Source organism: Petromyzon marinus, chromosome 40 (assembly GCF_048934315.1).
Source record: "Petromyzon marinus isolate PM22_M1 ecotype Great Lakes invasive population chromosome 40, UKy_Petmar_22M1.pri1.0, whole genome shotgun sequence".
In the NCBI taxonomy this organism is placed as follows: Eukaryota; Metazoa; Chordata; class Hyperoartia; order Petromyzontiformes; family Petromyzontidae; genus Petromyzon; species Petromyzon marinus.
Genome location: NC_133706.1, coordinates 1,556,460 through 1,580,592, shown reverse-complemented (window position 1 = coordinate 1,580,592; position 24,133 = coordinate 1,556,460). Strand labels below are relative to the sequence as shown.

Below are 24,133 nucleotides of genomic sequence, written 5' to 3'. Positions count from 1 at the left end.
GATCTAACCCCCCAAAAAACTCTATTATGGATGATATTGGTCGCGAAAGCTTACGTGTTAAACTTAGTTAAAACTATTTAGAACTAAACTAGTAGGTTTTTTTTTGTACCAGGTATTGCCTCCACTTGAGCGACTTGGCTATCACAAATGGCAGTGGGAGAAGAAGCCACGTGTGGTGTCGCGTGTGAGCAAGGTCAGGGAAAGCAGCAACAAAGACGACTCGGGGTCAGTGGACGAGCGATCGAGTCCGTGGAGTGGTAGCGGTCAGCGCGGCGCTGGCCGCTACGGACCCGGCGAGCCGAGTTCGATTCCCGCTCACGGCCAACATCAGTGACGACCATCTCGGAACCGGTCCTGGGCCTCTCCTAGGTCGACTCAGCCTCAAATGAGTACCCAATGCGGTGTGTAGTAAACATCGCCATTCGGGAAACAAAGGCGGCCTGGCGTGGTGCTGGCCACCCACCCCCTCGTGTGCCACAGTGCCGGTAGCCTTCACAGCTGCTAACAGCACTTGCCCCTACAGTCCGTTAAGGCTACACGGGGGGGGGGGTCTTTGTCTTTGTGTGGGGGTTGCGGGGCCGTTCCCCCCTGCTCCCCCCGTTCCCCCCTGCCCCCCCGTTCACCCCTGCCCCCCCGTTCCCCCCTGCCCCCCCCGTTCCCCCCTGCCCCCCCTGCCCCCCCCCGTTCCCCCCTGCCCCCCCGTTCCCCCCTGCCCCCCCCGTTCCCCCCTGCCCCCCCTGCCCCCCTGCCCCCCCCCGTTCCCCCCTGCCCCCCCTGCCCTCCTGCCCCCCTGCCCTCCTGCCCCCCCCGTTCCACCCTGCCCCCCCCTGCCCCCCTGCTTTTCCCTGCCCCCCTGCCCCCCCTGCCCCCCCCATGCCCTCCTCACGCAATCCGCTTGGCTGATGGGGACACAACTGGAAGAGAGGCGGGGGGGAGGGGCAGCGGGGAGCGGTGGCGCAGCGGTTAGCGCTGCGCCACGAACACCACGGCCCAACACCTCCTCCTACCCGAGGGGTCGACTCAGCCTCACGAAACGAGTCTCCTGCTGTAACAACAGCGCCGCTGGGGAGACAAAGGCGGCCGGGCGCGGTGCTGACTCCCCCCACGTGTCTCCGTGGCGGCTCCTCCACAAGGTTGGGCGCGGCACTTGCCCCGCGAGTCGAGGCTACCCGGGGGATCTTTGCCTTTCGTGGTGACGTCGCACTCCGACACCACCGCCGCTGATGCTGCTGAGGCTGAGGCTGCGCACGGCTCGAGCGGGGGGAGGAGGCGGCGGAGACAGCAGAGACAGCAGCAGCGGAGACAGCAGAGACAGAGACAGCAGAGACAGAGACAGCAGTAGCGGAGACAGCAGCAGCGGAGACAGAGACAGCAGCAGCGGAGACAGCAGAGACAGAGACAGCAGCAGCGGCAGTAGCGGAGACAGAGACAGCAGAGACAGCAGCAGAAGAGACAGCAGCAGCGGCAGTAGCGGAGACAGCAGCGGCCACAGCAACAGCGGCCACAGCAACAGCAGCGGCAGTCGCAGAGACAGCGGACACAGCAACAGCAGCAACAGCAGCGGACACAGCAACAGCAGCAACAGCAGTGGAGTGCGGCGCGAGGCGTCCGCGCCGTCGTCTCGCGAGCCGCACTCGAGCGGCGCAGGACGCGGTGAGGAGCGCGGTGAGCGGGGCTCGGCAGCTACACACACAGCACACACAGCTACACACACAGCTACACACAGCTACACACACAGCTACACACAGCTACACACACAGCACACACACACAGCTACACACACAGCACACACACAGCACACACACAGCTACACACACAGCACACACACAGCTACACACACAGCTACACACAGCTACACACACAGCACACACACACAGCTACACACACAGCACACACACAGCTACACACACAGCACACACACAGCTACACACAGCTACACACACAGCACACACACAGCTACACACAGCTACACACACAGCTACACACAGCTACACACACAGCTACACACACAGTACACACACAGCTACACACACAGTACACACACAGCTACACACACAGCACACACACAGCTACACACACAGCACACACACAGCTACACACAGCCCACACAGCTACACACACAGCACACACACAGCACACGCAGCTACACACACAGCTACACACACAGCACACACAGCAACACACACACAGCACACACACAGCACACACAGCAACACACACAGCAACACAGCAACACACGCAGCACACACACAGCTACACACACACAGCACACGCAGCAACACACACAGCACACACAGCAACACACACACAGCAACACACACACAGCAACACAGCAACACACGCAGCACACACACAGCTACACACACACAGCACACGCAGCAACACACAGCACACGCAGCACACACACACACAGCATACACAGCACACATACACAGCACACACAGCAACACGCAGCACACGCAGCAACACACACAGCAACACACAGTACATACACAGCACACACACAGCAACATACACACAGCAACACACAGCACACACAGCAACACACACAGTACACACGCACACAGCACACACACAGCACACACACAGCACACACACACAGCACACACACACAGCACACACACACAGCACACACACAGCACACACACACAGCAACAAACAGACAGCACGCACACACAGTACACACACAGCACATACACACAGCAGCATACCAGCAGCGCACAGCACGCACACACACAGCACGCATACACACAGCACGCACACAACACGCACACACAGCACGCGCACACACACAGCACACACACACAGCACGCACACAGCACGCACACAACACGCACACAGCACGCATACACACACAGCACACACGCACACAGCACACACACAGCACACACACACACAGCACACACACACAGCACACACACAGCACACACACACAGCACACACAGCTACACACACACAGCACACGCACACACAGCACACACAGCACACACACACACACAGCTACACACACAGCACACACACACACAGCACACACACACACAGCACACACACACACAGCACACACACACACACAGCACACACACAGCACACACAGCTACACACACACACAGCACACACACAGCACACACACACACAGCACACACCACACACACAGCACACACACACACAGCTACACACACACACACAGCACACACACACAGCACACACACACACACAGCACACACACAGCACACACACAGCACACACACACAGCACACACACACACAGCACACACACACAGCACACACACAGCACACACACACAGCACACACACACACAGCACACGCACACACAGCACACGCACACACAGCACACACACAGCACACATACACACAGCACACACACACAGCACACACACAGCACACACAGCACACACACACAGCACACACACCACACACACACAGCACACACAGCACACACACACAGCACACACACACACAGCTACACACACACACACAACACACACGCACACACACACAGCACACACACACACAGCACACACAGCACGCACACACAGTAAACACAGCTACACACACACACACAGCACACACATACAGCACACACACACAGCACACACACACACGTGCTATATCTATCTGACGGGGTTGCCGTGCGCTCTCTCGCCTGCGCTATCCGTTCGTGACGCGACATTCCCTGACGCGACATTCCCTGACGCGAAATTCACCGACGCGAAATTCACCGACGCGACATTCACCGACGCGACATTCACAGACGCGACATTCACTGACGCGACATTCACTGACGCGACATTCACAGACGCGACATTCACAGACGCGACATTCACAGACGCGACATTCACAGACGCGACATTCACTGACGCGACATTCACAGACGCGACATTCACAGACGCGACATTCACAGACGCGACATTCACAGACGCGACATTCACTGACGCGACATTCACTGACGCGACATTCACTGACGCGACATTCACTGACGCGACATTCACTGACGCGACATTCACTGCAACACTCGCGGCGGGGGGCTCCGTGCGCAGTCCGGAGACTGTCGCCATTGCTTTGGACATCTGTCGCTACTGCTGTTGCTACTGCTGTTGTTGCTGTTGCTGCTGTTGTTGCTGTCGCTACTGCTGTTGCTACTGTTGTTGCTGTTGTTGCTGCTGTTGCCGCTGCTGTTGCCGCTGTTGTTGCTACTACAGTCGAACTTGCGATGTATTGAATATTCCTAGCTGCTGCTAAGGGCAGGGGTTGATAGAGAGTGGAGAGGAATAGCGCGCGTGGTGCAAGTCTCAGTGTGGACTGCCGGGGCCCACGCTCAACCTGGGCATCAGCCAGCAGTGGAGCACAGGCCACCAGGAGGAGGGTGCCTCGCTGCGTAGTCGTCGTCTAACAATAACAAAGAGGTGCTTGCACCATCCGCTAGCCGGCCTCTTGGGCTGGCTGATATCCAGCCAGGCTGCCTGCCCACCGGCCTGCCGGGCCAGCCATCCAGTCAGCCCATCAGCCAGCTCATGTCGTGGTTACACAGCCATCCCTGCCTGCTTGTATCTCGGCTATACAGCCAGCTAGCCAGCCAGCTAGCTAGCCAGCCATCCAGCCAGCCAGCTAGCTAGCCAGCCAGCTACCCAACTACCCAGCTGGCCAGCTAACCAGCCAGCCAGCTACCCAGCTACCCAGCTAGCCAGCCAGCCAGCCAGCTAGCCAGCCAGCTAGCCAGCCAGCTAGCTAGCTAGCCAGCCAGCTAGCTAGCTAGCCAGCCATCCAGCCAGCTAGCTAGCCAGCCAGCTACCCAACTACCCAGCTGGCCAGCTAACCAGCCAGCCAGCTACCCAGCTACCCAGCTAGCCAGCCAGCCAGCCAGCTAGCCAGCCAGCTAGCCAGCCAGCCAGCCAGCTAGCCAGCCAGCTAGCCAGCTAGCCAGCCAGCTAGCCAGCCAGCTAGCCAGCTAGCCAGCCAGCTAGCTAGCTAGCCAGCCAGCTAGCTAGCTAGCCAGCCAGACCAGCCAACCTTCCTGCCTGCCTACCGGCCTGCCGGACCAGTTAGCCTGCTAGCCAGCCAGCTAGCCAGCTAGCCAGCCAGCTAGCCAGCTACCCAGCTAGCCAGCCAGCTAGCCAGCTACCCAGCTAGCCAGCCAGCTAGCCAGCCAGCCAGCCAGCTAGCCAGCCAGCCAGCTAGCCAGCCAACTAGCCAGCCAGCCAGCCAGCTAGCCAACTAGCCAGCCAGCTAGCCGGCTAGCCAGCCAGCTAGCCAGCCAGCCAGCTAGCCAGCTAGCCAGCCAGCTAGCCAGCCAGCCAGCCAGCTAGCCAGCTAGCCAGCCAGCTAGCCAGCCAGCCAGCTAGCCAGCTAGCCAGCCAGCTAGCCAGCCAGCCAGCCAGCTAGCCAGCTAGCCAGCCAGCTAGCCAACCGACTAGCCAGCCAGCTAGCCAGCCAGCTAGCCAGCCAGCTAGCCAGCCAGCCAGCCAGGTAGCCAGCTAGCCAGCCAGCTAGCCAACCGACTAGCCAGCCCGCTAGCCAGCCAGCTAGCCAGCTCGTGTCGCAGTGAGACCGCTGGCCGGTATGACTACTGCCCTCTGGTTGGAGCAACAACAACCACGCTGACAACACAGCCACACGTTACACCGGGCTCCCTGCAGTGGCTGTGGTGAGGGCCGAGTTCCGTGCTGGGGACTGCACGATGCTGATGGCTCCTCTTTCACTTCTGCTTTCTTCTGCTGCTTGCTCGCGTGCAGGTTCTCACGAACATCCGCAATTAAATAATGATAATGCCAATTGTGACGTCAGTTGCGTTTGCCGATTGACGCGAGCACGTGGCAAGCTGGAAAACGCTTACGGACGAACAGAAGAGGGGGGAGGAGGGCCAAGTGCATTTTGGGAATGTAGCGGGCAGTAGGAGGCTGACAACTGGTCCGCACGGCCACGTGTGTGACCAGTAAATGTTCTGGTACATTGTAACAGGCTCTTTCACTCAAGTTGTTCTGTCTGCCTGATTTTTATTCGTAACTTTCCACGTCTGAATTTGTATTTAGTAATTTTTGTATGCTTTTTTTTTAGGTTGTGGGGTGTGCGGCAGCGGTTGAAGGGGATGAGATTGTGGCTTGCCACACGGAGGAGTAATCGCTGACGGGGTTTCTACGCCGTCGCCGTCATTTGTCGCGATCGCCCTCGGCGTCGAGCTGCCGTCGCCGCAGCCACCGTCACGATGCTGCGCGGAGCCACCGAGTGGAGGAGGAGGATTTCGCACGACAAATTTTCCCAAAGTTCGGCTTTCAAGTTGATGTGACGGGACCCCGAGCCGGGCCCACGTCTCGTCTCCAACCCGCGCGCGTCGTTCGAACGAGCCGAGAGCGCGTTCCGCGTGTGTGCACGCGCGTCTGCCGCCCGCCCGTCCGCCCGCGGGCCGGTCCGAGCGACCGCTCCCCCGTCCCGAAGTGGTACAGTCCACGGCACGCAGCAGACACCGGCCCCGAGGCCACGGTTTACGTGGCAGCCGTGTTGGCGGTGACTCCGAACTGCGCCACCAGGATTGACCCAGGAGCAGCGTCAGTTAAACACGGCGCCGGTCTCACAGATTGCTTCGGGCTACCATCCTAGGGAAGCTGCCCGCTGCTGTCGAAGTGACCCGGGCAGGTTCTGTCGTCAAGGTTGACACCGTCCGGGCATCGTCGTCGAGTTGATTTTATTTGGATATCGTCATAAAAGTGACCCGTGCAGATGTCCCGAGGTGACAAGTTTGTGTACAATAGTCAAGGTGACCCATTGTGATTCCATTGCAGAGGTGGCCCCATTCGGCCATCGAGTTGATCGATCCGTCTCCCAGCATCGACGTGAGCCCCTCAGGTTGAACTCATCGCAGGCGATCCCTGGACATTTCCCCGGCGAAGCTCCCCGCAGCGCACCCACTCGGCCCGGTCTCCCCTCGCCCCGGTGGTCTTCGTTATAAAGCTCCCCGCTATCCCCCGGCTTCTTCGACATCGTCTCATCTCGGATAACGCCCCGCTCGCCCCGCTCGCCCGCTCGCCCGCTCGCCCGCCCCGCTCAATCCCGCGCGGAGACCCGGGGCGACCTCGCCCGGCCGGGGAGAGACGGGGGAGCGCAGGCCGCGGGCCATGGCGAGCCCCACGAAGCTGGGGGAAGACGTCGGCGCGCTGGTGCCCCGCCTCAAGGGCACCCCCCGGCCCTCGTGCTTCGCCAACGTCAAGGTGTTCCTGCTGGCCGAGTGCGCGCTCATGCTGGCGCAGGGCACGGCGGGCGCGTACCTGGTGAGATGGCGCAGCGGGTGGCGGCGGTGGCCTCGTGGTGGTGAGGATGCTGTTGTTGGTGGGGGTTGTCGGGTGGCGATGGTGGCGGTGTCGGCGGTGGTGGCCACGGTGGTGTCGGTGGTGATTGTGGTTGTGGTGATGGTGTCGGTGGTGGTGGTGATGGCGTCAGTCGTGGTGGTGGTTGCTTTGAGGACGCTGCTAATGTACACCTATAGTCCAGTGCCACTGATTGATGGTTGATGGATCGCGCAGATGCCATGTGACTGAGATGCCCAACCTGCCCAGCTTTGTTGCGGGTAGCCTGTGAAAGGCAGTAGAGCAAGCAGGTTCCTGCCCTGCACCTGCAGATGTTTAGAGCATCGATTGTGATGATGAGATGAGTCGCAAAATCAATGATTGGGGGAAATTCTGGTGGGTGAAGCTGTGGCAATGCTATGGAAGGCTGGTTGTTCGTTTTAGAGTTAATTAAAAAATATATTTATTGTACTGGGCCAGGTATTGACTTGTGGCAGCTTTGGCTCGAACAACTCTGAAATTAGTGCAGGGGTATGCAAGTTTGGCAGTACAGCAATTTGGTAATTGTTGGCAGGTGCAGAACCTTTGGCCATGACGCCGGCATTAAACAGGGCCTCCTCCTGTGATGTGGCTTGACCGATTCTTTGTTTTATTTCTCAATGCCGTACAATGTCACGGGACGTGTGAGGCAGCGGTGGTATTGATTTTGAAGGGTGTTGTTTTAGAGCTGTGAACAACGAAAATGAAAATCGAATGGAAGGAGCAAATGAGCCCTGCTAAACTGTGCAGGTCGGGCCAAAGCTAAATTGGCCTCCGGGTGAGTGTGATGGATAGTTCTTGTGGATGGATGGTAAGTTGACGAGGGTTAGGGTGAGTGTGATGGATAGTACTTGTGGATGGCTGGTAAGTTGACTAGGGTTAGGGTGAGTGTGATGGATAGTTCTTGTGGATGGCTGGTAAGTTGACTAGGGTTACGGTGAGTGTGATGGATAGTTCTTGTGGATAGATGGTAAGTTGACTGGGGTTAGGGTGAGTGTGATAGATAGTACTTGTGGATGGCTGGTAAGTTGACTAGGGTTAGGGTGAGTGTGATGGATAGTTCTTGTGGATGGCTGGTAAGTTGACTAGGGTTACGGTGAGTGTGATGGATAGTTCTTGTGGATAGATGGTAAGTTGACTGGGGTTAGGGTGAGTGTGATGGATAGTGCTTGTGGATGGATGGTAAGTTGACTAGGGTTAGGGTGAGTGTGATGGATAGTACCTGTGGCTGGCTGGTAAGTTTACTAGGGTTAGGGTGAGTGTGATGGATAGTACTTGTGGATGGCTGGTAAGTTGACTAGGGTTAGGGTGAGTGTGATGGATAGTACTTGTGGATGGATGGTAAGTTTACTAGGGTTAGGGTGAGTGTGATGGATAGTACTTGTGGATGGCTGGTAAGTTTACTAGGGTTAGGGTGAGTGTGATGGATAGTACTTGTGGATGGATGGTAAGTTGCCTAGGGTTAGGGTGAGTGTGATGAATAGTACTTGTGGCTTGCTGGTAAGTTGACGAGGGTTAGGGTCATTGTGATGGATAGTACAGTGAGGGAAAAAAGTATTTGATCCCCTGCTGATTTTGTACCTTTGCCCACTGACAAAGAAATGATCAGTCTATAATTTTAATGGTAGGTTTATTTGAACAGTGAGAGACAGAATAACAACAAAAAAATCCGGAAAAACGAATGTCAAAAATGTTATAAATTGATTTGCATTTTAATGAGGGAAATAAGTATTTGACCCCCTCTCAATCAGAAAGATTTCTAGCTCCCAGGTGTCTTTTATACAGGTAAAGAGCTGAGATTAGGAGCACACTCTTAAAGGGAATGCTCCTAATCTCAGCTTGTTACCGTATAAAAGACACCTGTCCACAGAAGCAATCAAGCAATCAGATTCTAAACTCTCCACCATGACCAAGACCAAAGAGCTCTCCAAAGATGTCAGGGACAAGATTGTGGACCTACACAAGGCTGGAATGGGCTACAAGACCATTGCCAAGCAGCTTGGTGAGAAGGTGACAACAGTCGGTGCGATTATTCGCAAATGGAAGAAACACAAAAGAACTGTCAATCTCCCTCGGCCTGGGGCTCAATGCAAGATCTCACCTCGTGGAGTTGCAATGATCATGAGAATGGTGAGGAATCAGCCCAGAACTACACGGGAGGATCTTATCTATGATCTCAAGGCAGCTGGGACCATAGTCACCAAGAAAACAATTGGTAACACACTACGCCGTGAAGGACTGAAATCCTGCAGCGCCCGCAAGGTCCCCCTGCTCAAGAAAGCACATATACATGCCCGTCTGAAGTTTGCCAATGAAGATCTGAATGATTCAGAGGACAACTGGGTGAAAGTGTTGTGGTCAGATGAGACCAAAATGGAGCTCTTTGGCATCAACTCAACTCGCCGTGTTTGGAGGAGGAGGAATGCTGCCTATAACCCCAAGAACACCATCCCCACCGTCAAACATGGAGGTGGAAATATTATGCTTTGGGTGTGTTTTTCTGCTAAGGGGACAGGACAACTTCACCGCATCAAAGGGACGATGGACAGGACCATGTACCGTCAAATCTTGGGTGAGATCCTCCTTCCCTCAGCCAGGGCATTGAAAATGGGTCGTGGATGGGTATTCCAGCATGACAATGACCCAAAACACACGGCCAAGGCAACAAAGGAGTGGCTCAAGAAGAAGCACATTAAGATCCTGGAGTGGCCTAGCCAGTCTCCAGACCTTAATCCCATAGAAAATCTGTGGAGGGAGCTGAAGGTTCGAGTTGCCAAACGTCAGCCTCGAAACTTTAATGACTTGGAGAAGATCTGCAAAGAGGAGTGGGACAAAATCCCTCCTGAGATGTGTGCAAACCTGATGGCCAACTACAAAAAACGTCTGACCTCTGTGATTGCCAACAAGGGTTTTGCCACCAAGTACTAAGTCATGTTTTGCAGAGGGGTCAAATACTTATTTCCCTCATTAAAATGTAAATCGATTTATAACATTTTTGACACGCGTTTTTCCGGATTTTTTGTTGTTGTTATTGTCTCTCACTGTTCAAATAAACCTACCATTAATATTATAGACTGGTCATTTCTTTGTCAGTGGGCAAACGTACAAAATCAGCAAGGAATCAAATACTTTTTTCCCTCACTGTAGCTGGTAGGGTTAGTGACAGGACTAGTACTAGTAGCTAGCTGGTAGGGTAAGTGACAGGACTAGTACCAGTGGCTAGCTGGTAGGGTGACAGGACTAGTACTCGTGGCTAGCTGGTAGGGTGACAGGACTAGTACTAGTAGCTAGCTGGTAGGGTGACAGAACTAGTACTAGTAGCTAGCTGGTAGGGTGACAGGACTAGTACTAGTAGCTAGTTGGTAGGGTGACAGGACTAGTACTAGTGGCTAGCTGGTAGGGTAAGTGACAGGACTAGTACTAGTAGCTAGCTGGTAGGGTAAGTGACAGGACTAGTACTAGTGGCTAGCTGGTAGGGTGACAGGACTAGTACTAGTGGCTAGCTTGTAGGGTGACAGGACTAGTACTAGTAGCTAGCTGGTAGGGTGACAGGACTAGTACTAGTAGCTAGCTGGTAGGGTGACAGGACTAGTACTAGTAGCTAGCTGGTAGGGTGACAGGACTAGTACTAGTAGCTAGCTGGTAGGGTGACAGGATTAGTACTAGTGGCTAGCTGGTAGGGTGACAGGACTAGTACTAGTAGCTAGCTGGTAGGGTGACAGGACTGGTACTAGTAGCTAGCTGGTAGGGTGACAGGATTAGTACTAGTGGCTAGCTGGTAGGGTGACAGGACTAGTACTAGTAGCTAGCTGGTAGGGTGACAGGACTAGTACTAGTAGCTAGCTGGTAGAGTGACAGGACTAGTACTAGTGGCTAGCTGGTAGGGTGACAGGACTAGTACTAGTGGCTAGCTGGTAGGGTGACAGGACTAGTACTAGTGGCTAGCTGGTAGGGTGACAGGACTAGTACTAGTGGCTAGCTGGTAGGGTGACATGATTAGTACTAGTAGCTAGCTGGTAGGGTGACAGGACTAGTACTAGTAGCTAGCTGGTAGGGTGACAGGACTAGTACTAGTGGCTAGCTGGTAGGGTGACATGATTAGTACTAGTAGCTAGCTGGTAGGGTGACAGGACTATTACTAGTAGCTAGCTGGTAGGGTAACAGGATTAGTACTAGTAGCTAGCTTGTAGGGTGACATGATTAGTACTAGTAGCTAGTTGGTAGAGTGACAGGACTAGTACTAGTGGCTAGCTGGTAGGGTAAGTGACAGGAATAGTACTAGTGGCTAGCTGGTAGGGTGACAGGACTAGTACTAGTAGCTAGCTGGTAGGGTGACAGGACTAGTACTAGTAGCTAGCTGGTAGAGTGACAGGACTAGTACTAGTGGCTAGCTGGTAGGGTAAGTGACAGGACTAGTACTAGTGGCTAGCTGGTAGGGTGACAGGACTAGTACTAGTGGCTAGCTGGTAGGGTGACAGGACTAGTACTAGTAGCTAGCTGGTAGAGTGACAGGACTAGTACTAGTAGCTAGCTGGTAGGGTAAGTGACAGGACTAGTACTAGTGGCTAGCTGGTAGGGTGACAGGACTAGTACTAGTGGCAGCTGGTAGGGTGACAGGACTAGTACTAGTGGCTAGCTGGTAGGGTGACAGGACTAGTACTAGTGGCTAGCTGGTAGGGTGACAGGACTAGTACTAGTGGCTAGCTGGTAGGGTAAGTGACAGGACTAGTACTAGTGGCTAGCTGGTAGGGTAAGTGACAGGACTAGTACTAGTGGTTAGCTGGTAGGGTGACAGGACTAGTACTAGTGGCTAGCGTGGCGACTGACGGTGGTGATTCGAGGCTCGGGCGGTGAGAGGTCTTCCTGTGCTCAATGATGAGCGCGGTGCCAATGATTACCGGAGTCACGATTTGCATAACTGCAGTGCACACGTAGTGATTTGGATTTGTTCACCAATAGTATTTTATTTCTATATTTAGATAGATGACCTGGATTCGTTTATAGCCGGCCACGAGAAGCGGTGGTTGTGGTCGTTAGTGCACTCATCACTCCGGCACCTGAGTTTGAATCCGGGCCGTGGCTAATATCAGTGGTGAGTGACATCTGAACCGATCCTGGGCCTACTTACCCCTGCTACCAACCCAGACCTACCAACGTTGGGGTCCACAAATTCACAAACAGTGACCCCAACAGAATATTGAGACCTTTGTGAGACAGATGCGATGCAGGCAGCATCTTTATTTTGTTGGCAGTAATTATATTTACGAACGTTTTCATTTCAATGCAAGAGTACATTGCATCAGGGATATTTAAATGACGGTATAATAAATGTAAGTATTACTCAGGATAATTTTTTATAATGTGATAAGACTTAAGTATTATTCTTTCCAACGCTAAATTTGCTGCTGGTTGAAGGCTTTCAAAAGCCATGTCAGCCACGGGGGTTGTTTGACCATACTTCACCGCAACGGTCGATACGGATTGATGAAGAGCGTGGCAGATACTGGGAATCCAACTCATGTACCCTTCCTACCCCACGTGTACCCCACGTGTACCCTTCCTACCCCACGTGTACCCTTCCTACCCCACGTGTACCCTTCCTACCCCACGTGTACCTTTCCTACCCCACGCGTACCCTTCCTACCCCACGCGTACCCTTCCTACCCCACGCGTACCCTTCCTACCCCACGTGTACCCTTCCTCCCCCACGTGTACCCTTCCTACCCCACGTGTACCCTTCCTACCCCACGTGTACCCTTCCTACCTCACGTGTACCCTTCCTACCCCACGTGTACCCTTCCTACCCCACGTGTACCCTTCCTACCCCACGTGTACCCTTCCTACCCCACGTGTACCCTTCCTACCCCACGTGTACCCTTCCTACCCCACGTGTACCCTTCCTACCCCACGCATACCCTTCCTACCCCACGCGTACCCTTCCTACCCCACGCGTACCCTTCCTACCCCACGCGTACCCTTCCTACCCCACGTGTACCCTTCCTCCCCCACGTGTACCCTTCCTCCCCCACGTGTACCCTTGCTACCCCACGTGTACCCTTCCTACCCCACGTGTACCCTTCCTACCCCACGTGTACCCTTCCTCCCCCACGTGTACCCTTCCTACCCCACGTGTACCCTTCCTACCCCACGTGTACCCTTCCTACCCCACGTGTACCCTTCCTACCCCACGTGTACCCTTCCTACCCCACGTGTACCCTTCCTACCCCACGTGTACCCTTCCTACCCCACGTGTACCCTTTAGCTCGCTGGTTTCATCCCCGCTGAAGAATGATGGGTAGGGCACCGGTGCGGCGTGTGGCAGCGCGTCCGTCACATAAAGCGCCACGCACGGACGGACCCCCCCCCGCCCTCCCCGCCTCCCCCCGCCCCCCCACCCCTCCCCGCCCCCCCCCGCCCCCCCACCCCCCGGCGCCAGTGTAATTAACGGCTGTCAAGTTGATACCCCGGCCTGACAGATGCCGCCCTGTGCCGAGTGCTCAGATGCGCCATCGTCCTCGCCCTGTGTCAGTGTCAGTACGCGTCAGTAGCCACCGTCACCACCACCACCACCACCGCCACCACTACCACCACCACTCCCACCACCGCCACCACCACCACTCCCACCACTCCCACCGCCACCAACACCATCACCACTCCCACCACCGCCACCACTGCCACCACTCCCACCACCACTCCCACCGCCACCACCGTCGCCGCGGCCCAGCCCGACCCAATCCGTTTGTCCGCGCGGTGATTAATCGCCTTAATACCGGCGCACAATGATTAAATGTTGTGTTTGCTGCATACATTAAGCGGGGGACGCGCGAGGCCTCTTACGAGGATCTCTGAGCGGCCGCGACTGGCAGAGGCCCTCGCGTGGGGCTCTCGCGGGCGCGACGGGGACAGGGACAGCGGCGGGCGGCGTTCGGGGTTAAAGGGCGGACGTGGCCTGCCCTGTCAGCGGCGCAATCGCGCCAATTACGCCGTTTGTCTCGACTCAAGTACACGCTCAGAAATCCTCAAGGGTTGTGGGGCAGCTGCCACCCCCCGGTCGGTGCGGCGACGCCACGGCCGCGCGTTTCGCGATCCCGCTCGCTGCAGAGCTGCGGTTCTTTTGATATTCGTTTTGGTTTGGGAAATAAAAAAGCAAACGGCAAACCTGCCAGGTCGCCACGGGTCAGACGGCCGGTGTCTCGGTGACGGGGGTCGGTGGGGGGCGGCAAGGGGGAAGAGTCGCGCGTCTCGTTCGCGGATTTGCTTTTGCACAACGCTCGGATTGGTCAAGGAGAATATCCCGCGATGGAGGAAGCCCTCACGGAGCCTGGACGGGAGGGAGAGGAGAATCGATTGCTTATGACGGCGTGAAGTGGATTAGCCACGGTACTACCGCCACCACCACCACCACCACCTCTCCTCTCTTACCGGCGCTTACATAAACACAGATAACGACACGTGCACACGAAAGACGAAGATCGCCCCGGTAGCCTTAACCAGCTGCAGGGGCAAGTGCTAAGGTCGCCACGGCACGTGAAGCGGTGGGTGCCCAGCACCACACACCGCACCGGGTGCTCATTTGAGGCTGAGTCGACCTAGGGGAGGCCCGGCAACGGTTCAGGCAATCGTCCCCGTTGTTGGCCACGAGCGGGAATCGAACTCGGGTCGCCGGGTTCGTAACGCAGCGCTAACCTCTGCACTGCCGCTCCTAACACACACGCACGCGCCTGTACACACACGCGCAAGTGTCACCAGTTGCCCGGTAGCCTCCTGCACAGAGGCCGATCTTGGCACCCGCCACCACCCGACACGGCCAATTAGTAAGTTTTGTGACGTAAAGCAAACGTTCCAATTAGTGACTACTTCAGCACACCGGTGTGTTGGAGAGTAAACCCACAACATGTACTGTTTGAGTACGACGTTTCGCTGGCAATTACAACCAGCTTCATCAGGCGATTTTGCAACAAACTACATTTTTATTACATCGCGCTAAAGAAATATCAGCATGCAGCGGCGAACATAGGGCAACGACAATGACAATGAGAGCGGTGATCATCGCGATTTGTAACTTTGCTGTCGAGTTACGAGGACGCGTTCTGCGACGAGGCAGTTTCCCGGTGAGGACCGCGTCGTGCCGGTCCAGCAGTGGGTTTCCTAGGCCTTGCCGTAGCAGTGACCAGCGGTGGCCGTCATAGGAATGGGGCATTTGCAGCGAATGCCTCACGGCTACACATGGACGGGAGCGCCCTGCCTGTCAATCTGACCTTTGACATTTCAGTTTATTTCTCATCGAACTACTTTACTCTCTGCTGCGTGCGCGACTGAAGTGGAGCCTCCTCAAAGGCGAGCCCGTCCAGCCCTTGCGCCAGGTTCTCTCTTTAATTCCTTGAAACCCCCAAAGTGGATTACCCTGCCGTGGGGCGCCAAGCGTGGGGGTCGTCCTGGTTGACGCCGCTCTCTCCTCCGTCCGGGGGGGGGAGGGGGTGCCAGTTGGAGGTAATCGATGCCGCATGGGGAGTAAGCGATGCAATGATTCTCTCCCCCCCCCACCTTCACGATCCGATGGCGGCAGGGCGGCGTGGCGGTGGCACCCGTGCCTCGCGGCGAGAAGGGCCGGGGTTGAATTCCCTACTCGGGTGCCCTTTTAATGTGTGGGGTTTGTGATTCCCCCCTGTTCTGCAGAGTGAGTACGAGGACCTGGCGCGGTGTGTGAACATCGCCACCGGAGAGACAAAGGCGGCCAGGTGTGGCGTTGACCACCCCCATCCCCTTGTATGCCATGCCGGGCATCCATAGGCGTTCGCGAATAGTACTGAAGTGTTTGGTCAATGTCTGGGTGTTGAGCAGGGTGAATGACCAGGTGATGTGCTGAGTCAATGCCCAGGTGATGTGCTGAGTCAATGCGCAGGTGTTGTGTTGGGTTCAATGCCCAGGTAATGTGTTGGGTTCAATGCCCAGGTGTTGAGTGTGGGTTGACACCCAGGTGATGTGTCCAGGTGTTGAGTGTGGGTGTCACGTGTCTGTGCGTCGTGCAGGTGAGCATGCTAACCACCCTCGAGCGGCGCTTCAACCTCAAGACGGCCGACCTGGGCATGCTGGCGAGTAGCTTCGAGATGGGGAACCTCGCCCTGATCCTCTTTGTCAGCTACTTTGGCGGCCGCGGCCACCGGCCCCGTCTCATCGGTTGTGGCGGCATCGTCATGGCGCTGGGCGCGCTGCTCTCTGCCCTGCCCGAGTTCCTGGGGCGGCAATATCAGCCCCAGGTGCGTGTACACGTGTGTGTGTGTGTGTACGTGTGTGTGTGTGTACGTGTGTGTGTGTGTACGTGTGTGTTTGTACGTGTGTGTGTGTGTACGTGTGTGTTTGTACGTGTGTGTGTGTGTGTACGTGTGTGTGTGTACGTGTGTGTTTGTACGTGTGTGTGTGTGTACGTGTGTGTGTGTGTACGTGTGTGTGTGTGTACGTGTGTGTGTGTGTGTACGTGTGTGTGTGTACGTGTGTGTGTGTGTGTGCGTGTGTGTGTACGTGTGTGTGTGTGTACGTGTGTGTGTGTACGTGTGTGTGTGTGTACGTGTGTGTGTGTACGTGTGTGCGTGTGTGTGTGTGTGTGTACGTGTGTGTGTGTACGTGTGTGTGTGTGTACGTGTGTGTGTGTATGTGTACGTGTGTGCGTGTGTGTGTGTACGTGTGTGTGTGTACGTGTGTATGTGTACGTGTGTGCGTGTGTGTTTGTGTGTACGTGTGTGTGTGTACGTGTGTGTGTGTACGTGTGTACGTGTGTGTGTGTGTGTGTACGTGTTTGTGTGTGTACGTGTGTACGTGTGTGTGTGTGTACGTGTGTGTGTGTGTACGTGTGTACATGTGTGTGTGTACGTGTGTGTGTGTACGTGTGTGTACGTGTGTACGTGTGTGTGTGTACGTGTGTGTGTGTACGTGTGTGTGTGTGTACGTGTGTACGTGTGTGTGTGTACATGTGTGTGTGTACGTGTGTGTGGTGCGTGTGTGTGTACGTGTGTACGTGTGTACGTGTACGTGTGTACGTGTGTACGTGTACGTGTGTACGTGTGTGTGTACGTGTGTGCGTGTGTGTGTGTACGTGTGTACGTGTGTGTGTGTACGTGTGTGTGTGTGTACGTGTGTACGTGTGTGTGTGCAGTCAATAAAGCAGAGATGTAGGTCTTGTTGGAATTCCCTACACCTCTGCTGTAGCAGACGGACAGAAAATATGGCATCTGTGCAGGACCGTCCTTTCCTGAAACCGCATTGGGGCTCCGCAAGCCTCTCCTCAGCGTGCCTGGCAAGGCGATGCTGAATAATCCTTGCCAGGACCTTTCCCGGCACACTGAGGAGTGAGATGCCCCTGTAGTTGTTACAGTCTGTGCGGTCCCCCTTCAGTAGGCCTGGGCTCTGGGTCGTTCTTCGTGCTTTTGGAGTACCTGACCCTCTGCTCACGATCATTAAGGACCTTCATGATGGTGAGCGGGCCCGGGTAAAACTACGTGGCCGGGAGTCAGAGCCATTCCCTGTACACCTTGGGGTGCGACAGGGATGTCCTCTGGCTCCCACATTATTTAACATCTATTTTGACCACGTAGTTCGTGAAGCCTTCAATAGCTGTACCGGGGGAATCTCCATATGGTACAGATATAATGGGAGGCTAATCGATGCCCGGGTGCGGTCAAGGGATGGCTCCCTATTGCTCAACCACGTTATGTATGCTGATGACTTGGTAATAGCTGCTCAGTCAGAGGAGGAGTTGGAGACGCTGCTGCTGAGACTGGAGCGTGCCACTAAGAGGTGGGGCCTTACCATCAGCCCCACCAAAACTAAGCACCTGCCTGGGTATTTTGTACCATCGGACACTCCACCCCCACAACTCCCAATCGGTGATGGGGCAGTTGTGGAGAGAGTGGAGAGTTTCCCATACCTGGGCAGTGTGCTTATGACTGGCTCCAGTTTAACAGCAGAGGTCTCACTCCGAATCAGTCGAGCGGCAATATCTTTTCATCGGTTGCGTAACGCTGTGTGGAAGCTACCTGGTCTGTCGCTCCGCACTAAGCTTCAGGTCTTCTCGGCCACGGTCATTCCCTCCCTTCTCTACGCTTGCGAAACGTGGACCCCCCTAATGGAACATCTTCGCCGGTTAGAAACATTTAGGCTGACCTGCCTACGATCCATCCTGGGTTTAACCAGACTGGATTGTGTGAGGAGCTCACAAATCCTTGAAAGATCTGGGCAGTGTCCCATCGGTGAGCTCCTCCGGCAGGCAAGGCTGCGATGGCTGGGTCATGTAGCCCGCATGCCCAGCCACCGCATGCCGAAACAGCTTTTGTTTGGCCGGATTGAGGGGGCTAAGCGGGCGCGGCACGGGCTAGAGAAGAGATGGAGTGATGTGGTACAGGAGGACGTGGAGCTGAGTGGACTTGCCGATGACTGGTACCAGCGGTGTCAAGATCGGCCTCTGTGGAGGAGGCTCGTGAAGGATGCTACTGGGCAGTTGGAGGCAGTCGCCCTCCAACAACAACGGAGGGCGGAGGAGCGACGCTCACAACAGCGAGCGGAGCGCCGGGTGGCTAAAGCACAGCAGGTTGGCACAGTAGGGGGCACAGGTGGTGCATCAGCCAGTCATCTCAGTCAGTCGACCCGTGGCACCTGGGTCTGCCCCGTGACCTCCTGCCAGCGGGCGTTCGACACTTCACGTGGCCTCAGGGTGCACATAGCCTGGCACAAGCGTCGTGGTGACGTCACCGCCACTTAGTGGCGAATGGCGGTTGTTGTTGTTGTTGTTGTTGTGTGTGTGTGTGTGTACGTGTGTGCGTGTGTGTACGTGTGTGTGTGTACGTGTGTGCGTATGTGTGTGTGTACGTGTGTGTGTGTACGTGTGCGTACGTGTGTGTGTACGTGTGTGTGTGTACGTGTGTACGTGTGTGCACGTGCGTGTGCGTGCACGTGCGTACGCGTGTGTACGTGCGTGTGTACGTGCATGTGTACGTGCGTGTGCACGTGCGTGTGCACGTGCGTGTGCATGTGCACGTGCGTGTGAGTGCACGTGCGTGTGAGTGTGTACGTGGGGAGCAGTGGTGAAGAAGTTAGCGCTACGCTGCACTACGAACCTGGCGACTCGAGTTTGACTCCCGCTAACGGCCAACACCGGTGACGATTATCTGAACCGGTCCTGGGCCTCCCTTAGGTCGACTTAGCCTCAAATGAGTACCTGGCGCGGTGTGTAGTAAACATCATCACTCGGGAGACAAAGGCGGCCGGGCGTGGTGTTGGCCGCTCACCTCCTCGTGTGTCGTGCCGGCCTTCATAGGTGCTCGCTAACAGCACTTGCCCCAACAGTCTGTTACAGACTATACGGGGGATCTTTGTGCTTGTGGAGTGGTAGTATCATGGTTAGCGCTACGCTGCGCTAAGAACCCGGCGACCTGAGTTCCATTCCCGCTCACGGCCAACACCGGTGACGTTTATGTGAACCAGTCTTGGGGCTCCGCTTGGTCAATTCAGCCTCAAAATGAGTACCTGGTGCGGTGTTTAAACATCGCCATCAAGGAGACAAAGGCGGCCAGGCATGGTGCTGGCCCCCCACCCCTTCCCCCGTTCCGGCCTTCATAGTTGCTCACCAAAAGCATTTGCCCCAAGAGTCTGTTAAGGCTGTACGGGGGATCTTAGTCTTTGTGCGTGTGTCTGTCAGTGCGATGTCACCAGACTGTATGAGGATAGACTAGACCCCGGCATAGAAATGTGGAATTTCTACCATTGGCTAGAAGCCCCCCCCCCCCATTCTGATTTGATTATTGAGTAAATGCAAGTTGTGATTCAATTGAACCGTTATCGACAGCGTTGGAGCCTCAGGCGATGATGCGATCGGTTGTGAACCTGACGCTCTGGCCGTCAGCTCGGTGGTGCTGAGGTGTCCGTCCCCGGCCGTCACGGCGGTTTAAATCACCCCGGCGGCGAATATCGCGAGGATTAAATATCGGTAATAGTCTAATAGGATCCATGGCAGGGATCGATAGCGTTTTGTACCGCTATTCATCACGACTGAAGTCCATTTGCCTCTGGGAGGGGGAGGGGGGGGGTCGACGCCCCCCGCCTCCCCTGGGGGCCCCCCACCCCCCCACCCCCTCACCCCCCCACCCCCTCACCCCCACCCCACTGTCACCACCACCGGCCCCCATCCCGCTCCCCCACCGTGACCACGGCTTACGATGGCGCCTCAGGGCGGCGTTACTTTTCCGAACGAAATTTGACGACGAGAATAATCTCGGCGCGAGGACGAGCCGGCGGAGGGAGCGGCCCAGCGGCCCAGCGGCCCAGCGGCCCAGCGGCCGCCGGTGGCTGCGGCTCCTGCGGCCCCCCGCCGCAAATGGGCGCGGGTGCGGCGAGAGACCAACCCAACGAGGCCACTCGGACTCGTTAGGTTGGTCTCTCGTCGCAGCGTGAACGTGCGAGCCGAGGTGACTCAGTGAGGATCTTAGAGTTCACTGATTGGCTCAACTCAGTATTCATGGGGGCGGGGGGGGGGGGTGCGGAATGGATATGGCACACCCCTCACGCCAACATTAATAACTAGACGTGGTTTTAATTGAACGTTTGGCCGCGTTAATCCAGCCAGGTGGCTCGGGACGGTTGCGAGTTCAAATCGTGGTTGTGGGGAGGTCAAACAGCAATTGTCCTTTGTGATCGACCCGTACCCCGCCATAGGAATGCGGAATTTCCACCACTGCCCCAGCGGGGCTGTAGACAGGAGATGAGCACCGATGCCTCGATGCTCGCTTGAGTGTGAAATCTTTTTTTGCCTTCGGCTCGACTAATCGTTGTGTCGCCACGGTGGCACGCTTTGGTTACCGTCGTCATCGCGGAATAATTGTCAATGTTGCGGCTTGGCTCTCCAACACACAACCGGCGCGCTGTACTAGTGACGAATGGGCACGTTCTGTTTACGTGACAAACCTTACTAGTTGGCTGTGTCGGGTGGTGGCGGGTTTAACGACGCATTTATATATTTACGTGTTCTGGCCCAAAAAAAAACCTCTCGTGTTGTCGTCCCAATATTTTCGACCGCAGTAAAATTTCGATTTTATTTTTCTCCACCACACCAAGACGACTGCTACCTTAAAAATAAACAACGCTCGCTTAATCAACACCCCCCCCCCCCCCCCCCCGGCACAGGGCGAGGCCTACAAGGCCCTGGGCGTGCGGAGTGACGTTTGCCGACCCAACGTGACGGGCGAGACGGAGGCGGCCGCCAAGTTCGCGCGGGACCGCATGTGCGTGACCAGCGACCCCGAGTCCACCGACTTCCTTTATCTGCTGCTCATCGGGGCGCAGGTGAGAGGTCACACGGAGGCAGGGGAGTGGCGGTCAGGACCTCGGAGACATCGGGTGGGGTGAGGGGGAGCAGCTGCAGAGCGATGGAAGAGCGACGAAGCAGGCGGCTCCATCGGTATCGTGGTCGGGAGCGTTGCGCTTGACAAACCCCGGAATTGTCGTCGGTCAAAGGGAGACGTCGCGGCCGACTCCGCTGCAAGCTCTTTATTTGTCCAATCCCGTGCGGGTCCATAGGCTCGGAGTTCTGCGAGATGTTTTATCGTTATTGTGTTTCATATCTGTACTGTGTTGGCGATTTTGGGGACGTGGTGATGCGTATTTACAATGGCTTTTGATCGTAATGGTCAGGATCGTGATGAAAGTGGGGGTCGTTATGTTTTGGTCAGTAGTGGCAGTCGTGGTCATGGCAATGGTGGCTTTTGGTGATGGCAGTTGTGAAATTCTAGACTTTAGATTGAGGACAATGATGATGGTGGTGGTGCCATTAATGGTAGTTTAAATGATGATGGTGATGATAGTAGTGGTAATCCTGAGGGTCCTTTACAACGGTGACGGTGGCAGTGATGACATCGTAGCGATGATGATGATGGCGGTGTAGTTAATCGTATTATTGAAATGACGACAGCAATTATGGCGGTCCGGTGAATGGCCATTTAAACGACGGCGGTGGCGATGTTGGTGTCCGCAGATGCTGCTGGGTGTGGGGGCGACGCCGGTGCAGCCGCTCGGAGTCTCGTACATCGACGACCACGTGTCCAAGCGAGACTCCTCCGTCTACATCGGTGAGTCCGTCTCTCTACCCGCCCCTCCACCGGCCCGAGCCCCTGACCCGAACCTCTCCACGGCCGCCTCATGCCCACAGGACATCAGGAGGGTCCCGTGCCACAGCTGCGGTGCGTTGTGTGTACGTATGTTGAACTTGTTTCGTTAATCGGAGGTGCGGGGGGAAATACAACAGACTAAACACAAACAGCAATTCTAAAGAAATGAGTTTTCAACTGCGATGAGGAGTCGGCAGCCTGTGGCTCTGGAGCCACATGCATCTCTTTAAGGAACACTCCCTGACTTCATTAGGGACCATCGTCTCGTATTCACATGCATTGAGTTTCTGACTGGATTCTAGAAATATAGCTCTTCTTGTTATTTTGCTTACCGACCCCTGATCTCGATTATTTGAAAGTGCATAGCTCCAGTGGCTTCCTGATATCGAAAGGAAGAGCGTTCCAGACGGTTGCAGAAATGTATCGAGGACGGTAGGGAAACCCACAAAATCTCCTCCCCCCCTCCCCCCCCACTTTGAGACAGAAGTGGCATGCTCCACTCTCATCCCTCCTTGCTTTGCTGCTGAAATTAGTGTGCATGGGACATAGCTGTGGAATGTACCATAATTTAAGGGGGGTGATTTTGGGCTTGTGATACGGTTCTTCCATCCACCCCTTTCAGTGCTCAAGCGCCGCGGTTGACCATTTTAAAACGTTGACGTTTGTTTCGTGCGGAAAAACTTCTTTCAGCAACTGATGTCTTTGCTCGTTTGGATGCGAGTAAGTTTCCATCTGTTTCCATGAATGTTCATGTACCCGCTCAATGCAACCGGTTGGATCGTTTGAAATGTTAAGTGCTTAATTTTTTTTCCCGTCAAGTTTCCATCCATAAAAACAATGCATTTTAATGCAAACATTGAAAACATTTATTTTAAGAATTCGAGCCAAAGTCGAGGTCGCGCGAAGGCGATTCATTCATACAGTGCTCACCAACTCGCTCCGGTTGGGATACGGATGAACTCCGTCGCTGTGCGGTCTCTGAGTGTGTCCGTGACCGCCTGTGGACACCAGAAGTAACCGAAGTACCGGCATCTCATGTCGGTGGACAAAGCGGCGATGCCGCGAGGTCAGTGACGCGACGTCAGTGACGTCAGTGACGCGACTTCACTGACGTCAGTGACGTCAGTGACGCGACGTCACTGACGTCAGTGACGTCAGTGACGCGACGTCGCCTCCTTACGACGTCACATTTCAGATCAATTTCGTTCCAGACTCGCCCACAAAATTCTAAACATTGGGAAGCCGTCCCTCCTCGGTTCGTGTGTACGAGGTGACGGGCGTTTTGTGCTTCGGGCCGCGCCTCCCTTTAAGCTACCATCTGCTCACGTGCGCTATTAATCATTAACAGCGGCACCTCGTGGGGCTGTGCCGTGGCGGTTGTTGACGTTGACAGATGAGCCGACTTCAGCTCCTTCGCAGTCTAAGTAATATTTCCGACCTCTGAGTGTGACCCAATTTAGACGGCGGGGCGCGCACACTCGCGCGCGCTCACAGCGGTGACGCTTGGCGCTGTTGCGTCAGCCGCCCCGGCCGTGGAGTCAGCGGACGGGTCGTGTGGCCGCACTGCAGCAGGCGAGCTTCAGTGGGGAACGTTTAATGTCTCACAAATAATAATAATAACAATCGTACGTTCCTCCCGTCTGATAGAAAC

The 24,133-nt window shown here is 55.6% G+C and overlaps 1 protein-coding gene across 3 annotated transcripts in view; it reads left to right on the top strand.

Moving 5' to 3' along the window:
• The first annotated feature begins 947 nt into the window (after positions 1-947).
• SLCO3A1 (solute carrier organic anion transporter family member 3A1) overlaps positions 948-24,133 on the top strand; it is a 100,623-nt gene continuing 77,437 nt past the window's right edge. Inside the window, exons 1-5 of one of the 3 annotated variants that reach the window (XM_076073005.1) lie at positions 948-1,665; positions 6,072-7,279; positions 16,363-16,590; positions 21,503-21,661; positions 22,350-22,443. In XM_076073005.1, coding sequence (XP_075929120.1) covers positions 7,127-7,279; positions 16,363-16,590; positions 21,503-21,661; positions 22,350-22,443 — 634 coding nt within the window. In that variant the 5' untranslated portion in view covers positions 948-1,665; positions 6,072-7,126. Of the gene's footprint in view, positions 1,666-6,071; positions 7,280-13,941; positions 16,072-16,362; positions 16,591-21,502; positions 21,662-22,349; positions 22,444-24,133 lie in introns of those variants that run through there. The other 2 variants (XM_076073006.1, XM_076073007.1) reach the window with 2 other exon arrangements.